General features: G+C 46.2%; 2 protein-coding genes across 9 annotated transcripts in view; one reads left to right on the forward strand and one right to left on the reverse strand.

The window, feature by feature from the left end:
* The window catches only part of ALS2CL (ALS2 C-terminal like), a 59,542-nt gene that overhangs the window by 26,855 nt on the left and 8,280 nt on the right, over window positions 1-24,407 (reverse strand). Inside the window, exon 1 of one of the 6 annotated variants that reach the window (XM_072033915.1) lies at window positions 16,033-16,259. The exons of 1 other annotated variant lie outside the window; for it this stretch is intronic. In XM_072033915.1, coding sequence (XP_071890016.1) covers window positions 16,033-16,047 — 15 coding nt within the window. In that variant the 5' untranslated portion in view covers window positions 16,048-16,259. Of the gene's footprint in view, window positions 1-1,795; window positions 3,137-7,171; window positions 7,318-8,927; window positions 9,052-9,347; window positions 9,461-16,032; window positions 16,260-24,407 lie in introns of those variants that run through there. 4 more of the 6 variants (XM_072033921.1, XM_072033917.1, XM_072033916.1 and 1 more) reach the window with 4 other exon arrangements.
* Window positions 20,301-24,407, forward strand: part of TMIE (transmembrane inner ear) — a 31,145-nt gene continuing 27,038 nt past the window's right edge. For 2 of the 3 annotated variants that reach the window (XM_072033938.1, XM_072033940.1), the window contains exon 1: window positions 20,301-20,555. In XM_072033938.1, coding sequence (XP_071890039.1) covers window positions 20,457-20,555 — 99 coding nt within the window. In that variant the 5' untranslated portion in view covers window positions 20,301-20,456. The remainder of the gene's footprint in view (window positions 20,556-24,407) is intronic. The other variant, XM_072033939.1, reaches the window with a different exon arrangement.

Below are 24,407 nucleotides of genomic sequence, written 5' to 3' on the forward strand. Positions count from 1 at the left end.
TAGCAGACGAGACTCATTCTCCTCATGTTGAGATGTCCAGAAGCCAGACGTCTAAGCCTAAGCCTACTATTTACACTTCATGGGAAGAAATGCCTGAAATATCTCATCACAGGCTATAAAAATTTCCCCGGGTGACTAAGTTAGGTGGGAGTGTCTCGTTTTCTAAGCTTCTTGGAGGCTGGGTTCATTGCTACACAAGCATTCGAGCTCTCTAAACTCACCAAACCCTGTTCAGGAGCTCTCTTTCCTTGTCATCCCAGAGCTGGGGGTGATACAGCACCATGGAATAAGGGACATTTTGCAATTTGGATGGTTAAGTGGCCTGGTTTTAAGTGGTTGCTTGGGTCTAAACTCAACTACATACTACATAGATGAACAACAGTATTTTCTTCTTCATAACCACTGCCTCTTAAAATTCATTTATCTGAAAAATTGGAAGTATTAAAAAATTCCATAATCTTATTAGTGTGCAAGATTTCATATATCAAGCTCCGCGTGACCGTAAGGCTATTTTTTGCAGCAACATTGCTGAATCGTCCCAGAGGAAAGCTCTGTGCATGCAACCAGGTCAAAATGCTGGAATCCAGGCTCCTCCTCGCCCCTCCCAGAGAGAGCAACTGAACCAGGAAAAAAAGCAAAACAAAGCAGCAGCCAGACAGCCCTCACCCCACAGCACCAGGAGGACAGGGCAGATAGTAAAGTTTATTTTCCACCACCGCTAATCAGCCTGTCTTGTAGACACAAAGATAAAGTTGTTTCTCAAAGGTACTCGAGAGCGTTCAAGCTTGTTGCGAATTTCTGAGTAGCTTGCTTAATCAGGGAAAAAGAATCAGGTTGGATAAGTGACAGCATTGCGCTTTCAAATGCTTCAGCAGAACAGTAGGCAGGCAGTGGGGGTGGTAGGATCACTTATTAGGATCACTGAGTAACTGTCTGGTGGGTTTTCATATTTTTTATGCCTGACTGCTTTCTCTCTCTCTTTTTTTTTTTTTTTTTTTTGGTGTGGGGAAGAGGGGGAGAGGGAGGGAAGATAACTGGTGTAGGAGGGGCTTGTTCTCTATCTGATCCTTTAGTTCTGCAAGAAAAGATTTTAATCTGGGCTGAACAAAAAGAATGGGTGGTAGACGCCAGCCTCAGAAAGACTTTCCCAAACCCTTCTCGTATCAAAACGGGCAAAGAAAAAACCCAACCACCAGACACAGGTGGTTTAATGCAAGCTACATGTCTCAAAGCAAGGGTGCAGATACCCACGGCTTTACTCCACCAGCCAGGATAGCCCATGGCCAGGGGGCTGAGGAGCACAGATGCAACACCCAAGGAGCATCACTGCCCCAACCTAAGGCTAATCTGGTTATTTCTGTACTGAAAGGACCGGGGAAGTCCTAGCAGGAGTCTGGGACTCCTACTGGTCTGGATGCAGCATTGCTCCTTCCAACCATGAGCTGCTCCTCCCAGCCTACCTGCAAATCCCATGGCAGATCACCCATGAAGTCCTGAGCTCAGACTTTATTGGGACATCCCCAAAGCATCCCTGTGGTGCAGTACATGGGCTGAGAAACCCCTGCAACAGCAGCACTGTACAGACACCCAGTGTACCTGATTGTACTGGCACCAGTCAGGTTTCAAAACAGCCCTTCTAGCACCACAAAAAGACCTAAGTTGCCACATCCCCTCACCCAATAAGGTAAGCACGAGTCTCAGACATCACTTCCAGGCTTTCCCCATCAGCTCTGTAAAACAGCACTTGCACACGTATTCCAGCTCAGTCAGACAGAGGGGATTTTAAGCTCGTCACCTTGTGAACAAAACCAACGTTGACTCAGCCACAGGGTGCAAAGGAAACAATCAGGACGGTCTGGGGTATTCAGAGGTCACACGGCATGTCTGCACGCCTGAAAACTGAACAAGTGCAGTGGTGCTGGGTGTTGAGACCCGGCTGTCACACTGTCTTCCTTCCCCCTGCCTGGGTTTTTGTAATTCTGTGTTCGAGGAGGGGCAGGGCAAGCTTGAGCAGAGCTCCCATGAAGCTCATTCAGGAGGTTTTATTCTGATCTTCATGCATGGCTCTGCTGTTGGTGGGGTCTCCAGGTCTACAAAGTCGGTGCACCCCTCAGCCAGAACTGCAGGATATGTGTCCCCAAGGAAGGGTCTGCCTGCTGTGCACAGCATGAGAGCCGCTGGTTTTACATGAAGAAGTCAGAAAGTCTCCAGTTAGGATGGAGATCCCCAAAAGTCTCTGTAGGGCCTGCTGGGCAAAACTCAGCCACCCGCCTGCTTCAGGCTCCCACGAGGAATGGTGAGATCTCTAGGAGAGTATTTTCCAAAATAGAAGAGGTTTCTGTTCCCTTTGCCTAAATGAAGGTACAGGAAAGTCATGTCTGCAGTCAGAGAAGGAACACAAGCAGCAGCATTCACTCAGAAACAAGAAAGGCCTTGAGAAACATCATCTGTGGGAGTCGCTGGATGTCTGAGGCTTGTCGTGTTCTTGGCCTGTTTGCCATGCATGATGACGGGGGCAGAACAAAGGGCGATGGAGAAGCTAACGGGAGCATAAGCAGTTCCCAAGCATCCAACAAACTGAACAGCCTGGATCATCTGGAAGAGCATTTGTCCTCAACAGTGTCTGTCCAAAACTGTACATCAGCAAAGCACATCTCTTGAGGAGCCACAACAGGAAGTTACACCCAGTTGGAGGAAATTGGTGGAACAGTTAGGAAACCAAGCAAAAAGACAATTTGGTGAACTGCTGAGCTTCGTTTTCGGCTTTGTGGGGTCTGTTGCTCTGAAGCAGCTATTCCACCATGAAAAAGCCTGGAAAGCCCCTTGATGTGAGACACGGCACAAAGTTTGTCCTGGAAAAACATCCAGCCAGACAATCCAATCATCTCCTCAGCAAGGAAAAAACTGGGTCTTCATACAGGGACTGTTCATTTTCCATCTTCCTCTTGTGAATCCCCTTCTACATTAAAGTGAATATTATCAGTCTATAAAAACAGTCCATAAAAACAAAGACTTCTCAGGAGAAACATGGCAAGAGCAATGCCAGATTTAGGGAGCACTCAGGGCACTGTAATACTGAGCTGCGTGGGATGTAAAAGCCATGACCACATTTGCTGTAGTCCCTCCCGGTGAACTCTTCTCTTTCCCTGCATCAGCCTTCCTAAGGGACATTGCACCACTGAAGCCCTTTCAATCTCCTCCGTCTTTGCAGTTCCCGATCTTTCTACTACCAACAGCCTCAGAAATAAGGCCTGTTTCATGCTTTGTCACATCCACTCCTCAAACAGGACAAGTTTTCCCTTTCTTGTCCTTTGAGAGGCAGTCAAGTTATGGCCATGTAGCTCAAGATGTACCATCATGCTACATAGCATGTCCAGGGATAAAGCTGCAATAATTCAAGCTGTAGTCTAGAAGCATATAAAGGCAGCCTAAAGTGAAGACAAGAGGTATTAAAGATATTTCTCCATCAGAGTAAACCCTATACTCTTCTCCAGATATCACCTTTCAGTCTGTACTTTCTCTCATGCTGGTAATGGTGTTACTTGTCACTAAAGCTACTAAATCCCTCTGAGGATGCAATTAGCACTTAAACTTAGACTGGTAAATGCCCTTCCACTTAGCAGCAGATTGCAGCCTGAAGCATCTGAAAGCAAAAAGCTTGCTGGGACTTTCAACCCACCCTGTCTTCTAGGAGCTCAGGACACACAATTCCTTTCCCATTGTTAACAACTCACTTTTCCTTTGCATGATCATTATACTTTTCCAGAGTACTTTTTTTTTTTTTTTTTCAGTGTATAGCTCTACAGGATGCACATCACAGAGTAGAATACCATACAGTTCTGCACAAAACCTGCCAGTGAGTTTGTCACATTGAGTTATTACAGATCAACGCTTTCTGTCACATCACAGTGATGCTTTGCGATAAGTACAAGGACCTTAAACTGAAATGAACGTAGACCTATGTATGTTTCCTCCTTTCATTCAGCTCAATGCCTGTGTCACCATGAGCAGAAAAAAAATATATATATTTTTGAAGGGGAAAAAATGGATCATCATAAGGGTTCATCTTAATGTGAGGAGAATGAAGGAAAACTTCGTTTGAACTTGGACCTATCTATTTGCCAGATTAGTTTTTAGCCTAAATCAGTTTCCCAGCTTTATTTAATGTAACAGCATATAAACATGCCCACAAGCAGAATGGGATATCCTCTTTCATTAGCAGCGCCAGCTCAGAGTCCATAAATTCAGGAGCTCCTTGGGCCGTGGGAGGAAACTCTGGTGTCCCATGCTGAGACATTGCTCCTCTTTCAATCCTAACCTTTTCTACTTTTCTCTAAGGACCAAGTTCCTCATGCAGCTAATTATATTTCCAAACGACATCTCCCCTCACGTGTCACGCTCCAGCTGAGTCTGCATTCAGGCCAGCACAAAGACCATTTTGTCGTGCGGAAAAACAGTTCCAAGCTTTGTTTAACCAACACCAACACTCTGGAGTGAATGCTCCCGTTCAGACCGTCTTGTCAAGCCCCAGGATGAATTAGCAACCAACTTACTGGAGCCACCTCATAGCCACCAAAAACAGACAATGTACAAGAAATAATTGGGAATAAATAGGGCAGAAAGACAATACAGCCCCAAATCCCAGGACAGCCCTTAGCATTGAAAGGAGGGGGAGAACAAAAGAGGTAGTAGTTATTTAGATTAGACTTTAGCTCAGAATACAGGGAATGTGCAGATGCCAGCAGAAGCTTGAGTGCGAAGGAACTAGAGGGTCTGGTTCAAACTTTTCTTAACCAGGCAAAACTGTTGAGCAGAATAACAATAAGAAAAGGTAGGCACGATTCATGATATCATTTGAAAACACAAGGAAAGGAACAGACCCATCAAGACTCTCCCCAAGGACAAGACCCTCAAGTTAGTGGTCCAGGTTGCCACAGAGCTGGGCCACACAAGATACGTTAGGACCACAGCACAACCTCCTCTGCCCTTGAGCGATGGGGCCAGCTCAGGATAACCAGCAGGATGTCCAACCTCACTCACCACCTCTAATTAAACTGTGGAACTCACTGCCACAAGAGTCTGTTGTTGCTATGAGTGTCTTATACGTGCATTCAAAAGCAGCTGGACAAGTCCATGGAGGAAAAATCAATTAAAAGCTAATAAAAACAAAGACATCAGCTCCAGCCCAGGAAGTCCCTGAGGAGGTAAGCACATACGGAGGAAGTATTACCACAGCCCTTTCCAGTTTTTTGTGTTGTTCTTCTCCAGACACGATGTTCTGCTCAATCAGGGGTGAGGTAGCCTGACTTGATACTGCTGATTTTATGCACCAGCCGTAAAACCATTTGTTGGTCCACTACATGGTAGGACCTCAGGGAATAAGAGATGAAACAATGCAAGGTAGTAAAAACACGGACCAAGTTAAAGTTTCAGCAGATTTAGGATAACAGTGTGCAGCCAGGAGCCTAAGTCAAACAATGTATCAGTACTCTCCGCAGAAATGTTAGTAATTCATTTTTCAGCCCAAGCAGAAGGGTTTTCTGTTTGTTTTGTTTTTTCTTCCCCTCTCCGGATTTTTGTCTTTGACCATCTTCAAAACAGGAAAAAGAGGAAGCCATGAGTGAGCGTGCTTTTTTTTTTTTCTTTCCCCAAAAACAGGGAACGCAAAATCCCCTTAAAAAAAAAAAAAAAAAAAAAAAAAAAAAAACACATACACAACTTTATTTTTTCCCTTTCTTCCCCAAACCCGAACTGGGAGTTCATGTCTCTCCCTTAGAGAGCTCACTCCCCATACCAATAAAAACAAACAGAAAACTATAGTTGACCTCAAAAAGACAAAACCCCTCTGCCCTTGCTGGCTATCCAAGGGCTGAGCTACCCACTTCAGACCCCCTTTGTAACCAACATAGATAGGAGTCACACAAGAAGTTCAATTTTATTCAGCCTAAGTGAGATGAAGGGACCTTTGGGCATGCCTGGTCTGTTCACTAGCTACAGAATTAAACATTTAGTTCCAATAGGACATTTTACTTGTTGGCAGCTAAGGCTAGATCACTCTCACCACAATTAGAGGATATCACTTAACCGCTGTAAATAGTGAGGCAAGTATGATAAGGCATGCAGGTGAGATGTTTATTTAGTGGTTTAATCCCTTATGATCCTGTACCTCCCGTTATCATTATCGTTTGCAAGCAGCATTCGCAAGTGGAAGCAGAGCTATTCTGACCCTGCAACTGATATGCAACACAAAATGACTTGGAGGTGCTAAATGAAACTCCAAGCCAGATGTGACGTAGCTGCAGGTTGTCTAGGGCCATCTAAGGAAAGGAGATCATGAAAAGAGTGAACTCAATAATTCACCATTGGAACAAGAACGTTATAGGAAATTTTGTGCAATTGTGTCACAGCTTTGGGAACAGGAGCTCCTTTTTACTTGGCCCTATACTCCCCACATGCCAACTCTGCTTTTCCAAAGCAAATGGGCCTCAAAAAGCAAGAGAAATGACACAAGTGCTACACATCTGACTTTCAGAATATGTTAGCACCTATATCAAAGCAGTTCTGAGTCAGACTCAGAGCATGAGCTGGAATTACAGCCCTTAAAACAACCCAGAGGCACAAAGGGTATCACAGCAGTGTCCCTTGGGACAATGGGAGAGCTGATGGTACAATTGCTTCATGGACAAGATGGAGCTCAATATATAGTAACACCACCACCCTGCTCCATCCCCTCCACTCAGGACCTCCAGAAATTAAGTAGGACAAGAGAAGCTTTCATTTCCTCTGTGCTAAAAGATGGGACCATCATAAAATTGTTACGGCAGTCACCTGTGAGATGGCTGACTTCACCAGATATTCACAAGGGAGGCTCCAGATTCATCCTAGGGCTGCCCTCTCCTCCCATCTCAGACACATTTCATAGAATATCCTGAGCTGGAAGGGACCCATAAGGATCATTGAGTCCATTTGCTTATGCTCGAGGCATAATACTCAAAAGGTATCGAGGTGTCACAATGAAATGCCCCTTTCAGGGCCTCCCAGATCTGCCCTACCAAGTAGCCCAAGGAAAGCCTGAAGACACAAAACCTTTAGCACAGCATCCCCGATACATGCCAGAAACAGGGCAGGGCTGAAGCCCATACAAAGGAAGAGGAAAAAAATAAAGACTTGCCTGGATTAGTGTCATCCCTGCACTCAGTCGTTCTCTGTTCGGATTCCTTAAGCTGTCTCCTGGCCAGGAACATTTACACCAAGCCCGACTGAGCCGCTGCCAAATTTTTCCTCCTCCTGTCTCTAGAGCTCAAGGCCTTTACCAAAGAGTCACTGCAGTAGGAAGTTCCCAGTGTTTAATCAAAGCCTTCAGGTGCTCTTGGAGGACAAATTACAAGCCAGTGAAGGCAGGACAGACCTGCACAGAGTCACCAGCGCTCCCTAACCTCTGATCATCATTCCAAGACGCCACAGCTCACTGAGGCGCTTTGAGTGCCAAAGCCCAGGTCTTTTGATGACCTGAAGAGCTGGTCAGAAGTCCTGGCAAAACTGTTTCACAATAAAATTCCTGTTTGTTGAGCCCCGAGTGCTTTGCATGAGCCTCTTCCAATTCAACAAGAATGTAAACAATGCCCAGCCAGGTCAGGACAGGGGCCCAGCTCGTCTGCCAGTAAGAGCAACAAATGTGAGCTTGGCCTTTTTCTGAGGTCCATTCCCCTTGTATTCCCCAAAAAAACAGCTGTTGAATTAAGGATCTCAAAGGGTGCAAACCCTATTGGTCCCTAGTATCTGCTTATGGACCCAAATTGGTCTTATCCCTCTTGAATGTGCTTATATATTTTGCCTCCAAAAGGCCCTAATAAATTGAAAGCAAGGTCTTGACAGACAATTCTGCCTATTTTCCTCGAAAATCCTCAAAAATCTTGTCTTGCAGCTCGCTGGGAGTTGAAGTCATTGCAGTAATGACAAAGATGAAGTCGAGGAAGCAGCTGCAAAGTCGAGGAAGCTTCCAGGCCATAGGAAATTTCCACGGACAAAGAGACACAGCTTTGGTTCAGGTCCAAATTAAACCAAGTTAAAGCTTAAAAACAACAATCCCTCCCATGAACTGCAGCTCCTCCTCTTCTGGCTCTAAACACCTAGTTGTTTGGTCCTTTTAAGAAACCTGAAGTGTGTTACCATTCCCCTATAATTGGGCCTTTGACCCAGACTTTTCACTTAACACCTAAACCACCTGCAGGCTTTCGACTGCTTCCCTCCCTTGCAGAAACCCAGGCGAGCTTATCAGCCTCTCTTGCCGTGACTAATTAGCTGGGTATTGGTTTCTTTACTCTGCCAGGCAAGCTGTGCAAACCCAGCGTGAACGCTCTATTTCCAGCCTTGCTTCATCAGGCTCACATTGCCAGCGGAGGCTGCCTGCTCACCTGACACAGGTGGAAAATCCCTCCCTAAAATCAGGAGGGAGCCCCAACACAGGGGACAGGACAGCTGCCTGCAGGACAGGGACCCCACACGCATGTGCTACTCCAGCATCTCTTTCCTGAGGACGCAAGCTGAGAGCAATAAGAGGATTTTATGGCGCGGGATCATCCTAGGAATTAAATACTTAAAGATGTTGCACCTCCTTTAAGCCAACGTGGACAGATGAAGCACGGCGTGCATGCACGTGCATTTTGCACTCCAGGAAAATGCACTCCACACCTGCATTGACCTGCACAGGTGTGATTTCTGCTTTCAGAAAACACTCCCAAAGCTTTACGCTGCTTCAGGAGTTTTATCCACAAGACATCACTGTCAGCGGTCCCCTTCAGCCTGCTACAGCCGATCTCACACCCTATGCTACATGCGAAACTGAGCCTCAGGATTAATGGGAACACAACCGACCAACGAACACGGGTCGCGAAACCCAAAAATAACCAGCGCGTAGAGCAACGTACCTCACATAAGGCGGCCAATTACAACTTCCCTGTGCTAAGTGCTACGGCAGCAGCTCCTCCAAGCTCTCGAGTCCTGAAATACCCACAGCTCCCGGAGCTGCCGCTCTCCCCTCCCACCGCTCCCTCCCACGTCCAGCTGCCTCCTCTGCCGAAACACAAATCTGGGCCTGTTCATTAACTGAGACACCCACAGGGCCCGGAGAGACAGTTACGAAACCCGCGTAAATGGGGTTTCTGCAGCAATTACTTGTTATTCACTCTTTTTCTTAAAGAAAAAAAAAAAAAAGATTGAGAGATACGCTCTTGCGGCACGTGTTGAAAGAAAAGTTAAAACACAGGAAATTGCTACTGAAAACAACAGGATATATATTATTTTCTGTGTGGAGTGGCAGTGCTCGGCTTTGATCCCTTTTCACCTACAATGCATTTCCATAGCTGTTTGCCGAGTGAAGCTTCTCTGCGTTTCTCCTCGTTCTGCCGGTCTCTCTCCTCTCACAACTTCTGCACTTGCTGGAGCCCACAGAAGGCAGGCGGAAGCCCTGGGAAACGGGACGTTTCCTGCCATTCAGAGCCTGCTGCTGAGAGCGTGTGACAGGCTGCATGTGATGCATGTGGTGCATGCAGCCTGTCCTCTGCTACCCCTCAGCCAGCAGCAATAATTTCCCCCTTCCTTTTATTAAGCAAAAAATGAATATACAAACAAACAAAAAAAAGCACAAAAAAAAGCCCACCTATAGAAGCTCTCCTACAGCACATACCCCCTGTTTTTTTTTTTCCAATCGATCCACAATTAGCAAATCCCCACAAATGTTTTGTCAAAGATGTTTTGCCAAAGCTGCAGCCCCTGCCACACACTCACTCTGTGCACCAGGAAAAATTAAGTCCGCAGCCCTGCGCCCTCCCCTTTTGCTTCAGAGCACGAACAAAGCCCCATTCTTCCCCAGGCCCTCGGACATCTTCCGACTCTGCGGCTCGCCTCCTCCCTGGCTACATGACCTCAAGGACTTCTCCAGGCTTGTGGCACTCACTGCGGGCAGAGGGATGAGGACAAGTCGGCTTCGTAGAGTGAGAATGCGCAGGGTGGAGCAAGGGACAAGAGGTGCCTCGATCACCTTTTGTTCGGAGAGATTCTTTTATTGTGTTGGTTTCCTTCCTGCTTTCCCAGACTCCCGGGTCTTTTTTGGATGGGATGTGCCCATAACTCACCGTCTAAATTAGACTGCACAACAGGGGCAGGCAGAGCAATAAGCCCCATGTGAAGGAGGGAATGATGCATACCCGGGAAGGATGCGGCTAAGGGAATGGAAAGGATGAGAGAGCAATGAGCTCAGCGCCAGGCTCCTACCTGCTCTACGAGCTGAGACAGCAGAGAGCTGGTGACCAAGGCTCCAGCACTATGACAGACCTTTCCCTGCCAGTCCAAGGTTGGGAATGAAATCAGATTTCCCACGTCTGAAGTGCTCACCCACCAGGTGGGCACCTCGCCATTCAAGACCACATGAGCCTCAAGTCTTTCCAAGGTCTTTCCACAGGTGCTTGAGCTCAGGAGGATTTTCCAGCCTCCAGATCCTGTATAAATGAAGATTTCTCCCTGATAGTGCTTATGATCATGCCTGCCCTCCAAAGAGGGTTTCAGAGATGGCATTGCTGAGCACTTTCTCACCAAGCACGCAGCCTAGAGACCCCCAGAACCCCAGCAGCACTGCGTGAAAAGCCCAGGAGCTGTGCTCCATGCCAGGACAATGGAGAGCCCACCGCATGGCTAAGACCTTCAGGTTCAACCCATTGAGTGCATTTAGACCTGGACTCAAGCTGAGATTCACAGCTTGGTCAGGTGTGTCTTGGATTCATGTTTTTCTCGGTGCTTTTGACTCTAGCTTGGTAACGCTAGAAACTGCTGACAGAGGGGTATGACAATTTGCTTTTGGACATTCTCTTTCTTTTGCTCACATTTCCTATCAGGATCCTGTTTCTAGCCATTCAACTAGTTTCCCTGAAATGCACAGAGCTGGCAAAAATGTCACATTCAGTCTGAGACCTGCAGGCTGGTTCTCAGCCGTAACCCCATAGGACTGCAGCAGAGGCCCCAAGCTCTGACATTTGGTTCTCTTCACTTCAGCTCTGAGACATCCTTCCTGGGTGTGGACAAGGCAAGTTGTCATCTGTGCAGTCTACGGATCTGTTTTTATATTTTTAAAAAATAAAAGGTAGACTTAAGAGACTTTCCCTTGGGGAAAAATAAAAATCAGGGACATGCAGAAAGCCGGAGCTTTCTCATTTTGACAAAAGGAGTCCACATCTGGAGTTCTGTGCAGCCTCTTCTACCAACAATTTTTATTAAATAAAACCAGTGGCTTTCCACAGAAGCCTTTAAAAATCTTCCCCGTCAGGTCTAGTTCCATTATCTGACCAGATTGTTATTAATGAAATTGTCTCTGGCTATCAGCAGCCGCAGATCTCAAGTACAAAGCGCGTGCTATCATTTCCAGCGGGAGCGTTGGGGATGCCACCAGCATTCCTTTGTCTCCAGCCAGCAGCGACAGCTGCTTCAGGCTTTATATTTTGCTCTTCTGCTTGACCACAGTTATAAGTCTTTGTTTCCTGCACTCACAGGCATCACTCTGGGGAGCGCTGATTAAAGCCAGGCTTAAAACCATCTCTAGGAATGAGACCAAACATCACTCAAGGGATCAGGGGAGAGAGTTGCAGTACAGTAGCACCAAGCGTGCCATCTCCGAGAGATCCAGGTCTACCCTTAAATAGATCATAGGGTTACAGAATCATTTAGGTTGGAAAAGACCTCTAAGATTATCTAAGCTAGCATTCAGCTATCTGTGGCAATTAAAAGCACTTGCCCCTTCAGAAATACAGAACTGGCTTTGATCAATAAAACTAAGAGAAGTTCACCTTGCGCCTTGTGTTTGGGTTTTTAACCGTGGAAATGGGCTCTTTCAACAAATCTCCCCCCAGCTCACAACTGGTGAGAAAAACCTCTCCTGTCCTTCAAATACTGCCTCCCTGAAACGAGTGGCATTTTCCATCGAGGAGGGGTTTTGTTGTCACTGTCGTTTTGGTTTGGTTTTAAGCAAAGCCTATTTATAGCCCCTGTTCTTCTACGGAAACTGGGCACATTCCCGAGTTCTGGGGCTGAGATGCTGAGTCAGCGCTGCTGGCCAGCACATCTTTCTATCACCACGGCAATACCAGCCCATGTTACAAGAACCAACCATGCTGGAAATAGCTGCCTTATGACTCACCCTGTTAACAAGAATATCCTTGACTCTGCCAGCTCCGATACAGGGTTACTGAAGCATGCCCCAGAGCAGCAGCAAGGAGTCTGCAGCCTCCAGTTCTCACAGTGGCACTCGGTTCCTGCTTACCCTTGAGCAAAGGCTGTTTTAAGATGTGAAAAAACATTTTTCCCCCCAAATGAAAGATAGATTCCCCTAGTAAAAGTCTCAGTATCAAGCAGTTTACCTCTCCTTCCAAAAAGCTATTTTAGAAAAAAATCAGCAGTTTTGACCACTTCCCAATGCATCCTAAGAGTTGCAGATGAACATCAACATCAAAGCAAGAAGAGATGAGAGATTAAAGATGTAATACAAGCCTCAGATGGCACCAGGCCTGTATTCCCAGCCAGCACCAACTCGATGCGTCTGTCACCTTGCTGCAGGCATGCCCTGGGACCGTCTGAGGCTTTGGCAGGGATGAGGACAGTCGTAGCTGCTGGGACTGCATTGGATCTGCTCTACCTTAGTCAGATCTGACACAACACCCACCCCAACAAGGAGCAACGAGCTGCATTTTGCTAATTCACTCACCCAGGAGACTGATATAGAGGTGGATTTCAGACACATGCATGTACTCTCACTCCTGTGCCTTGCAAGCCCAGAAACATGGTATTTGTGCACGCTGTTGAGAAACTACACGTGGAAACAGTAGCTAGATGTGTGTAATTATTTATATCTCATGCAAAAGGACTTTCACAACCTTCTTGATTATCAAACTTGTCCTGGTTCTTTTCACTGAGTCAACACAAGTTTTTTTTTCCCCTAAAGGGTGAGAGAGGTATGCAAGGCAGGAGTGGTTAGAAAACAAGGTACAGAACTGGGATCGACAATGAGTACAGACATGTTTTCTACATCTGAGCAACGATTCACTAGCAACCCAGTACAACAATCAAACACTTTTAGAAGTTTTCTGGCTTGCACAAGGAGTGCTTTGCTTGCACATGGGAATTCAGGTAACACACAGTCATGTGTGGGCATCTGTACTCATATTTACTCGAGATGGAGCCGACCATCAGAGAAGACCAGGGATGTACTCGAAGACAAGACTGGCCAGGAGCACGACCAGCACAAGAAGAAAAGACACAAACATTAAAAAAAATAATAATAATCATATATTCCACACTGAGATCTTTCCTCGGGTAGAAAAGCCCCATGAAGAGTTATGGGGCTAACTCTTTCTACAACCTCCAGTCTCACTGTTTGCTAGATGGGGCTCAGGTTCAGACTAAATGTGACGGTGTTGGTCTCACACAGGCTCTCAGCTTGGAGAGTCAAGAGAATTGATCCCTGGAAGTATACCTGATCCTACACATTTCAGTTTAAGTTGAACTGCCTTAACCAACTTGGTTCTTTTGAGGGTAAGAAAGAGCTGGAAGGGGGAAAAAAAATAAAAATAAAAGGAGCATAATCAGCATAATGGAATAAACATTGATCTTGATTGAAGGACCAAAAAGTGTCCAAGAATAACATGCATTAGCCTCCTTGTGCCTGTTAGTCAAGCTGTACCAGTTCCTTACCCCATTGAACAAACTCCACCTGCAGCAAGGTGGTGCTGGAACTGTTCAGCAGCTGGTCCCAAGCCACACCAACTGATCCCATTTCCCTCCATCCCACATGGGGTAGAAGATGAGCCTGCGAAGGCAGGACAACCAGATGGCCTTGGTGGTGATGGTTACCTCGTCAAGGTGCACCTCCCTCCATGAGACCTGTGGTACCTGCCTCATTGGGGCCCATCAGGATGCCCGTATCTGGCCAAAAAGTCAGGGTGCTGCATTGCTCTCAGGACCTTGGGATGCCCAGATGGTTTGCAGACACTTTGGGAAGACCAGGGGCACCTCCGCAGTTGCACCAAGCCCCTCATCATATCCAAGACAAACTCAAGTGCACTTGAGACACCATACCACATCATACCACATGAAGTTATGTGACTGATGTGCTTACTGGTCATTAAAGCAATTCTAATTCTCACTCCACAGAACAAAAGAGATCAGAAATTCCTGTCCATAGAGCAGCTACCTTCTACAGTGCCAGCTGGCCAGGCTGAGAGGCATGAGAACTCTATTTGATGATTACTTTTCTATAACAACAAACACAGAAACAATGAAGACTTATTTAAACAAACCCATGATGCCCACTTACTTACAGGAATAAAATGTGACTTGTGATTCAAAACTATTTGTTGCTCTGTAGTAGCTTGTCCAGCCAAAGGCCTTGCTAAAGAGGAAAACAAACACCGGCCTCTGGCAGTCAGCCTGTTACATAGGAGCTGATATACATGCAGGAAGCCAGAAAACAGGAAAACTGGCCAAAAGAGGCCTACATTCCTATGGCATCACCACCAAGCTGTCATCTTTCAGCTCAGAACTGCTACTTTTGGGCAAAGGTAGCTGCAACTGGGAGCCTTTCAGTGGCTGGATGGTGAGCTTACAGAAAACTGTACAGCACTAAAAAAGCATTGCATTGTTCTTTCATGGTAGCAGAATGACTATAACCCTTCAGGCTTTTAAAATAAGGTGGAATTTGTCTGAATTGGAGCAGCGAAGTGGTGTCAGTGAGGTAAGCAAGCACATTTCATGAGTCCTTTGGGGCTGCAGCCCTTTTGGGGTCTCCATTGCTTGGCCATAGAGGAGGATGGTGACTTTTACCAGGGCTCCTCCAAATGCTCTCAGCTCAGTGTCACAAGCCCAGTTGCAATGCTGGGACCTTCCTCCCACTCCTGGGCAAGCTCTGTCACATGCAGGCCGTCGGTGGATCAGAGGAACCCAATATCCAGAGGCAGCTGGCACGTGGGGACACGAAAGAGGAGCAAGGGTGCACGGGTACACGAGAGCCTCACTGAAGGAGGGCGTAGAGCAAAAATCAATTACATTTTCTTTCCCAATGCACGAGATGTTTTTGACTCGTGGCCAAGACCCACGCTTATCACCCTGCTGGGTTTTATCTGTACCACCTGACAAAGCCACCCTCTCATTTGGGAGGGTTGGAAAGGGCTTATCCTGCCCGAAGACACAGGCAGCATGGGAGCAGATGACAAGGGGTAGCCAGCACAAGAGCAAATCAGAAGAGCAAAGCAAGACTTGGCCCAGTCATTCCCCCACTCCTATCCCTCCTGGTTCCCCAAACCCTCGTGGGACAGCAGCACAGACCAGACCCATCAGCAACCCACCTTTGCAGTAAAAGCAATGACTCACTACAAAACCACCCCAAGAGGTAGAGCAGATGACCTTTCTTCTGTGGCCTTCTCCTTGCCTTGGAGCAACCTTCCCATACCACTAAGATGGCCACATTTGTCTTCTCCCTTCAGGGCCTCAATGTGGATAGCACAGTCCTGTCTCACTGGGCTGGAAACCATCTACAACTTCATGGCACATCACCCACAGAAGTCCAACAGGCAGATTCACAGTGCTGAGGAAACAAAGGCACCTTGTCTAACAGCATGGTGGTGAATCGCACCATTAAGCCCTGATCCTGCCGTACACGCCCGGATGACTTTGTGAATATTTGTCTCTGTGCAGCAACAAAATTGGTAATGTTCCTGTTTTACAGAGGCAGAAGTGGCAGGATTTTCTGAATTCAGCTTCCTTAAACTGTCCTGTCTTAAACGTGGATGCATCTTCTCCCAACCCTATGAAATTAACACCAAACTCTGAAGAGAAACACTTAACATCAACCTGCTTCCAAAGCTGTAATCACCTGACCTTCATCACAGCACAGAGTCAAATATTTAACAACAGGACCACAGCATCCCACAAGACCACCTCGGCAGCATCTCCCACCTCCAAGAGTCACCTGAGCAAAAAGCCCCCCCGGCTTACCATGGGTCGAGACATCAGCCAGGACACGCAGCCATGTGGGTGGAAAGCCGAGTTGGGTGATGAAAACTGCCTGCTCTAACTTTTCAGCTGCTTTATTTACTCATTTTAAGAGGAAAGGAAAAAAAAAAAAAAATCAAGGAAGTAATGTTCCTCTCCCAAGGTGCACCGCAAAACATTCTTGGTAGACATGGAAACCCCTGGAGGGCTGCCAGCCCTTGGCAAGCCTCCACATTAACATTTCAGCAAGCAACTCAACACTGGGATGGCTTTTTAGGGCATTTAAAGGAAAACGGCAGCCAGGGGCGGGCAACACGATTGCTGCTCCCTGTTGGCATGCGCTGGGGCTGCTCCTCTGTTTGCTTTTGGCTCCGTGGGGAAGTTTGTCACGTTTCTGCCGTACGCAGGGCAGGCAAGTTATGGCAGAGCTGGGTGAAAATGAATACAGCCTCCTCGTTTCTCCTACAAGAGAGGTTCCCTAGATGCAGCCTGCAGGGACACAGGATGATCCTCATATACCTAAAGGGAGGCTGCAAGGATGAAAACATCTTCCTGTGCTCTGGGGATTAAGTGGCAGTAAAAAGTATTTAAGAAGATCTATTCCTCCCCTGCCCCAGGGCTGCCTCTTCTTTGTTTAGGGTTGGGTTGGACAGTGATGGGGAGCTGGGAGCCTGGTGTGTTCTCCCTGGAAGTCTCTGGACACAGAGCAGGGAGAACAAGAAACCTCATTGCAAGGAGAGCAGAGAAAGCCTGGGAGTGATTGCTTGGAGGCACAGGGGCTCTGGGGGTGGTTGGACAGGAAAGGAGACCCTCCACCTTCCCCCAAATCCCTTCCTCCCACTTATTCATGGATATTCTGTGCGCATGCTCAGAAGTTTCCCACTGGACAATCCATCAGATTTCCATCAGCAGAGCCTGTGAACAACATCACGGCGTCTACGTGAGCGTGAGCACTCTGCCAGACCTTCTCACAAAGCACGCTCGTGTTAGAAAACTCTTTTAAGAAATCCCAGGTATGTGGCCAAGATCTCTACTGATAAAGCCAAAGAGAAGGAAGGAGATTTACTGCCCTGCTCCCTGCTGTCAGGTTTGGAGCATTTCCAGACCTCAAGTCTTCTGTGGCTCTTCGTCCACTTGTCCATCAGCCCAAACGTGGGCAGCCAGTGGGATAAGCCCCAGGCGATAAAGGAGAAGATGAGGCAGGCAGGAACCACATCTCCATCCCCTTTCAGTGCTTTGACCCTTGGGGTTTTGGCTACAAAAGCTGAGCAAACGCATACAATTCAGGGCTGAGATGTTCTCCAAAACACCTTTGTGTACCACCACCAGCGTCCCAGCGACTGGCAAGCTGGCACGTCTAACGAGATCCATATCTCATGTATTTCCCAGGAAGATACAGAAGACAGGCTATAAATAGGAAGCTGATGAGTTTAACAGCACCTGCGGTTTTGCGAGGAGACTGGTGGTCATCCAGTCATCGGTGAGCACAAAAGAGCACGTGCAATCTGGACTCTGATTAACCTTATGCAGTGCGGGGTCACTGCTGGTAAAGATGCACATGGGAAAAGACAGCTATTTGCCATCTCTGCAAAGCCCACTTCCTCAGTGTTGCTAAATTCAGAAGTTTTGCAACACTTTTTCTCTCTACAAAACATCATTGAGGGGTTAGGTCACCAAACTGAAAGCAAATGCTTGCATAGGAGTTTCCTTGCCTTCCCTATCATGAACGAAGATAAAAATAAAAAAATAAAGTAAAAAAAAAAAACTCAAAGAGATAGATCAATGTGAAATCTTATCATTTAAAATCCCAGTGGAAGATTCTGCTCTGACCTGTTCAAGGTGTTTTCAAATTATCCCAAGGAAAAAAGTTGAAACAAAGTTATAAAGTGCTGACAGGTTTGGAGTCTGCAAAAATCTGCCTTTTTTTTTTTTCCTTCCTGAAACCTAAAGGAGGCATTCAAATTCAGTGATCCATATATAGAATAGGAAATATGAAGTCTGGAAAAACACGATCTTTTTTTGTTCTATTTTTACATAGCTCTTGGTATTTTTTTATAACAAAAATAAAATAATAATAATAATTAAAAAAAAAAAAAAAAGCCCTACACCTCTTGACAGCCTACGAATAAAAGGGTAGGTGCAGCGTTGAATTCCCAGCCCATGGGCAAGGCACTGATAACAATCTAGAGCCTGGAAACAGCACCCCAGAGGCTTCAGAGGATCGTACTGTGTTTGACCCAGGGCCCAGCAGCTGCATTCCCAGACTCCTCTTCATTTTTTATTTTTTTAGACCATTTTTTTCTAAAGGGAAGCAGTCCCACATGCAGCAGAGCTGGCAGCACCGTGTAACATGGATTTGTGCCCCTGGTTGCATTTCCTGGTGTCTGGAAAGATGTGGGTACAAACCAAAGGTCCCTGGGGCTTGGACAGGGGTAACAGCTCTGCCCCCATACCTTCCTTCCTCCCTGCATGGGGACTATAACCAACATAACATTTTACCCAATAGCACACTTGAAAATGCAATACACTAAAATTCAGCATCTCCTTGAACCTTGGCCACTTTCAGCTGCATTAAAACAGCAACAACAAGCTGTAAAAGCCCAGAGGAGGGAAGACAGGGCAGAGGAAGGGAGAGAAGGGAGGAAAACTGTCTTGTCCAGAAACCCCATTTCCGCATGAACTCAAGCTGAAAAAATAAAAATAAAAATAAAAATAAAAATAAAAATAAAAATAAAAATAAAAATAAAAATAAAAATAAAAATAAAAATAAAACCAGCTCAGGAACCACTGCTGGGGATCCCAGACCCCCAAGCAGGATTTTCAGGGGGTAAGGGTGGACCAAGCTGTCCAACTTCTGAGACAGATGCACAATTTTCCGCCTCGATGCTGCCACCATCTGTTGTCTGCTGACCAGACCTCACAGGACAGCATTCTGCTTCACCTTTCCACCAGACCCTATCCTTACACCGATTTTCCAAGCATGAAATATCATCTCATGAACCAGAAGCCATCACCATGTGAACCTGCACAAAGGCAGCAGAGGACCTAATGCTGCTTTTCCTCCAGGGCAGTGGATGCGTTGGCTTAATTCCATATTCCTCGAATCTTCACCATCTGATCAGCAGGCAGGCCTTAAATTTGGTCTGCCTATTTGAGCTTATAAAATATTAAATTGCCACATAGCTATTTCTCCTGGAATTGCACTTAGTTCTCTAAAAGTGCTAGAGGGCAGTAGTAGAAGTGACTAGATCCTCACAAACCTCATTGCTTACTTTCTGACCTAAAATCTCAGGCTTCTCCCAGCACAGAATACGACAAATAATATGAATACTTTGAGTATGGGAGGATACAGTTAACTCAGCCATCCCAAAATACAAGAAGACAGGATGGATGTGTCCTCATGTGGTTGGATCATGACATTTCAAAAGCAAACAAGCCCAGATCTTTATTTCTTTAAGAGCTCTTGGCAATGAGACACCAAAACTTTATGTTTCCTATATCAATGGAGAATGGAGGGAGATTTCTAAACAATTTTGTGATTCCTTTTGGTTCTCTGGTAACTGGACTCAGAACTGGACCTTTGAAAACAACTCTCCTAATACTTTGAAATGAAAAAGCATCCTAGCCCCAACACTGAATGTTTCCTCTGAAATAAGATAGCCATAGCTGAAAAGTTCATCAGCATGCACTCAGCGCCTTCACTGGGACTTGATCTGTAAGATTTCTGTATTTTTAATCCAGCAAAGCAGGTATTTTAACCCATTTTGTCCAAACATTCTCCTCCTCGCCCTCTTTTTCAGTTGGTGGCCCAAGGTTTGGCTCTGCTGCTCTTCCCATTTGCCTTCCACTCCCTCAAGACCTGAAGGCCAGATGAAGTTGCAAACAGCAGCAACACATCCCCGAGACCCTTCAGGGATGAACGATGCTTTTAAATCCTGAGACACCAAGAGCTCATCTCCAGTAACACCGGGCTCTGCTAGCACAGGGCAGCTGCGGTGCTGCTGATGCATCAGCTTGGCTTACAGCCCTTTTTCATTAGGGGAAGAGACTGCTCTCAACAGGCAGGGAGGGAGAACAAGAGCAGGAGAGCTGGAATCAGTCAGACAGGAAAAAAAAAAAAAAGCCAGGGTCTTAATGAATAAATAGCTTCCCTCTTGTTGGAGCAGCTCTGAGCGCTGCTTGGCTCCCTGCATCCCCCCTGCACAAAGCCCCGGCAGAGAAGCAGCAGAGCACCCTGTAAGCGACACCAGCCTAATTAATTAATTAATGACTCCCGGCTCTGTGACTGCTGGGCTGGGAAGGAAGGCAGCAAAGAAGGGTCGGGACAGCACGTGACGGCTTCTGGTAAATGCTGAACGCTGCTGAGAGCTGGCTCGGTTATTCATCACCTCTCCTGCTTTGGGCTACAACAGCACCAGGGAGAGAAGATGGCGTGGGATCCACCCCTGAAGCATCCTTTCTGCTGGATGAAGCCTTCTTCCCTCTTCTTGTCATGCTCCAGAGCTGCCGTGGCACAGTTAATCGAGGTAAGGAGCAGCCTGCTTTATGGATCAGGGGGCTTAGGGGTGGCCAGAAATCCTGTTTTTTCCATGCAGGTTACCCAGGGAGGGCAGGAGGGACAGAAAGCAGGGAATTTAAGGCGGCTCCAAGGACCTAGAGGCTCCTTCGGGTGATATTTGTTGCTACCTGCAGGCCCAGCCTATAAAGAAAGTGCTTTTAAAATGCCAGCAGCTGAAGATGATCACAGCTGGCACTTAACTGCTCCTTTAATCCCCAAAGAGAACTTGAGAGAGCACAAAAAGTCCCAGCACAGCATCTTCTAGCCCAATACTGCCTGTCCAACAAGTGGCCCACATCAGGGGCCCAGGGACAGAGGAGGACCAGGCATGATCCTATCCATGGATGTACCTGTACAGAGTAAGTGGCTGGGCTGCATTTTTCTTCCTCCGTCTTCCCTCATTTCCCCTAGCTCAGAGAAAATGTTCCTTTCGGAGGCGATGCTCCCCACCCACTGCTGCCCTGGCAGCCGTAACAACTTCATTGCTGGCATTTTCAGAAGTCTTGTCCACAAGGTGGTCCCCTGTAATTACAGCTGCAAAAAATTGAGCAGCCTCAACTTCTTTATCACTTTACTGAACTAAGGAAGCCTGAACCATTTTGGAAGCAGCCACTGCGTTGTTCTGGGGTCAGAACCCCAGCGCTACGGTGTTGATGAGCAGCGTGTTCATACAGCAGGGCTTGCTTTGCTCACGTTTCTGATTGCTTCAACTAAAACTTGCAGCTGTGCTGTGTCTGTGCTAAGGGCTCTAATAGGCTAGCAAAAGAACATCTTGTTTCAAGCAGTTTAAGAGTTGCATCCTTGGCAGCCCTGCCCCTCACCTGGCCTTACTGATCTCTGTAGCCCTTGGTCTGTAGATTTTAGCAGTTTGTCTCCAAAACAGAGGCAACAGGAGCAGTGCCATGTTCATATCCCCACCCTACAGCCCAGGTTCTGCCTTATCTTTCCAGATGCCTCAACTTAAATTTACTTAATACAGTATTTTAGTATTGGTGGGTCTATCAACCCACCTGACTATGTTGTAACATCCCAACAAGCCAAACAGGAGCCCATAAGCTCCTTTGCAAATGCACACACACCCTGATGTAGACATTTTCCCGAGCTGCTCAGCCTACAGCAGCTCTCAAGGTGACTGCCCAGGCAGAACTTTCTCTTACAGAGCACATTTAACAAGGCATGCTTTGCTGAAGCCAGGTCAGTGTGCAGACTCAGCTTCTACCTCACCAGGAAGACTTAAAAAATAAAAAATAAAATAACATTCTCTTGTCATTTCCAACACCAAGACAGCCACGTGAATAAGCACCCTGACACTTTCAGTTAGAGGACAGATGTTTCAGAGACACACATTTTCCAGGATTTGTCCTGATGCCAAAGCAGAACAAAGATAAATGTCAAAACTAGGAAAATCGTTATAAAACAGGTGTGATTTTTCTTGTCTGTTTTACATATACCAGCCTCTCTGAAAAAAACATGACTGCTTCTTATACTGTGCTGGAGGGAGTAAATCCTGTCTGGAAACTCAAGCTGTACAACAGGTTAATTACCAGGTATCCAAAAAATGAGATTAGATGAACAGCCAGTTGCTGTATTTAAAGCAGATGAATTACAGGCTGCTCCAAAGCTCTGCAAGGACTTTTTTTTCCTTCAAATAATTATACAATGCAGTTATCCCCAGTAATTCAATTTATGCTAAGCCAGTGCATCAGAGCAAACAGAGGGAAGGTCAAAGGGACTGGACATCAAGGCATTTCAGTGAGGAAAAAAACACCCCACAACAAGGAGTAAGGAACCAAGACCATGACCTTGTTTAGCGATGCCCAAGCATTTTCAGATGTGCAGACCTGTGCATATTTTCCACTTGGGAGAGTGAAGGTATTTAAAGCCTCTGAACATGACTTTTATTTTATTTTTTTCTTCTTCTCTGCATCAGCTCACCTCTAAGAGGCTTGGAATACGTATGCATTTGGACCCTGAGGTGGGAATAAGTAGCAGGTGTTTGGCGTTCAGCACATGGTTTAGTCAATTTTCCCCTTACTGAGTCAAATTCTGCATCTGCTGTATCTTTAATACATTCTTAGTCTCTCAGTTGGTGTTTGGAGCTCTGTAGTTAGAAGGTAAAACTAGATCCTAGGCAGTTATGTAAAAGAAACTCTTCAGAAACTCCATCAGACTAGAAGTTGTTGACTGTTTTTTCCACCAATACAGCAAGAAAAATAAAGATGTTTCTGATCCCCCCACTTTCCAGCTTAGACTCCACAAAAAAGCTGCAATACAGATTAGATAGCAGGGAAAAATAAACTACTTTTTTTACTAGTTATGAATATCTTTAGTTTATATTATATTTAGTGGTATACTGTTGGGCTCGAGGGACAGTAGACCTCATTTGTAGCCTACAAGTGAATGTGATGGATGTGACTCTATGCAATAATCTAAAAATACCTGTGTGTGATTGTAGCTCAAAAGGAGGTAGGTGAAATTACCAGGTGGATTCCTGAGGTTGATTTCCCATGTGAATGCATAGATTTAACCCAACAGCTGACAATAAAATAATAGCACAGAAAGGAAAATAATAGTGCACAAAGACACACACGAGCAACACACACGATGATTTAAGAGATAAGCCTTCGCTTTAAGAAGGGCATCTTTAAGGAAGATACAAGCATTTCAGGCCAGGGTTCAAAAAGAAACACCAGGGTTCAATCTTAAACTGGTGCTCACAGGGCTGTGAACTGGTCCAGGTATGAAAAAAAAGGGTTCCAGTGGGTAACGTGGAAGGTCTGAGACCACGAGAGGGGTCCTTCAGCCAGCCCAGGAGCTGTTCCTGTGCAAGCAAGCCTCACGACCAGGGCAACAGCTACATCTACACTGTAATCTAGCAGTAAACACCAGATTTAACAGCTATTACACTTAAATTAAATCATTATGGTTGCTCTTCCCCCTTCCCACCATAATACACCATCATATTATATTGTCCCTTGACCTGTGAAGCCACAGACTTATTATCATCACTGTATTTTGGATGCAGTATCTGGACCATGCCAGGGCTCCCCACCACCAGGAAGATTTTGTTGGCCTCTCTGGGTGGGTTTTGCCTACAAGGACGCCCATCCTCAGGTAGTCCACATCTTTCCTGTTACTTAGAAGGGAGTTAGGATGGAGTGTATCTGTCTGAAGCACAGTACCTCATAAACATCTGTGCCCTTTAGATAGGTGCAATCAAACAAGATTAGGACTAAACATTATTAGTTTTCCCAAGCCCAGCCATGCTGCAGGCAAAGCAGCAACACCAGTCAAGCCTAATTAGAGGAGGCTTTAAAAAAATAAATAAAATAAAAAATTGAAAAGTAGCACCTTTTACCATTTTTCCATTTTTCTTTGGTGCTTAGTGAAGCAAATAAAGCTGTCTCCTTTTCCACTGGGGTGGGTACCTTTGCTTGCCCACCCCGCCCCAGTCACCACTGACAGTTTCTCTCTCATTTCTGAAATGAATCAGAAAAAGTGAATGTGAATGTTTTCTAGCTAGGAGAAACAGTGTCAAACCGTTCTGACCTGAAAAGGCAACCTGCCTGCAAATGATTTAGTGTTTTGGGGTTTAGTAGATGTTTTACAGACCTGAGAGCCCAACGTCAGCTTGGATCCAGCTCCTTATGGTGTGGTTTCTGCCTGCTCCCAGCCTGGGAGCTTCCACAATACCTGGGGACAGCAGGCTTGGGGATGGTGTGGTTTTCACCACAAGCAGAATTTGTGCCTTCAGAGGTAGGGGAGCCTGCTACGGTGGGTGGAAAAGCAGGAAAGGGGCCAGGGTATTGTCAGCATGGCC

This window comes from Anas platyrhynchos, chromosome 2, assembly GCF_047663525.1.
Source record: "Anas platyrhynchos isolate ZD024472 breed Pekin duck chromosome 2, IASCAAS_PekinDuck_T2T, whole genome shotgun sequence".
NCBI lineage: Eukaryota > Metazoa > Chordata > Aves > Anseriformes > Anatidae > Anas > Anas platyrhynchos.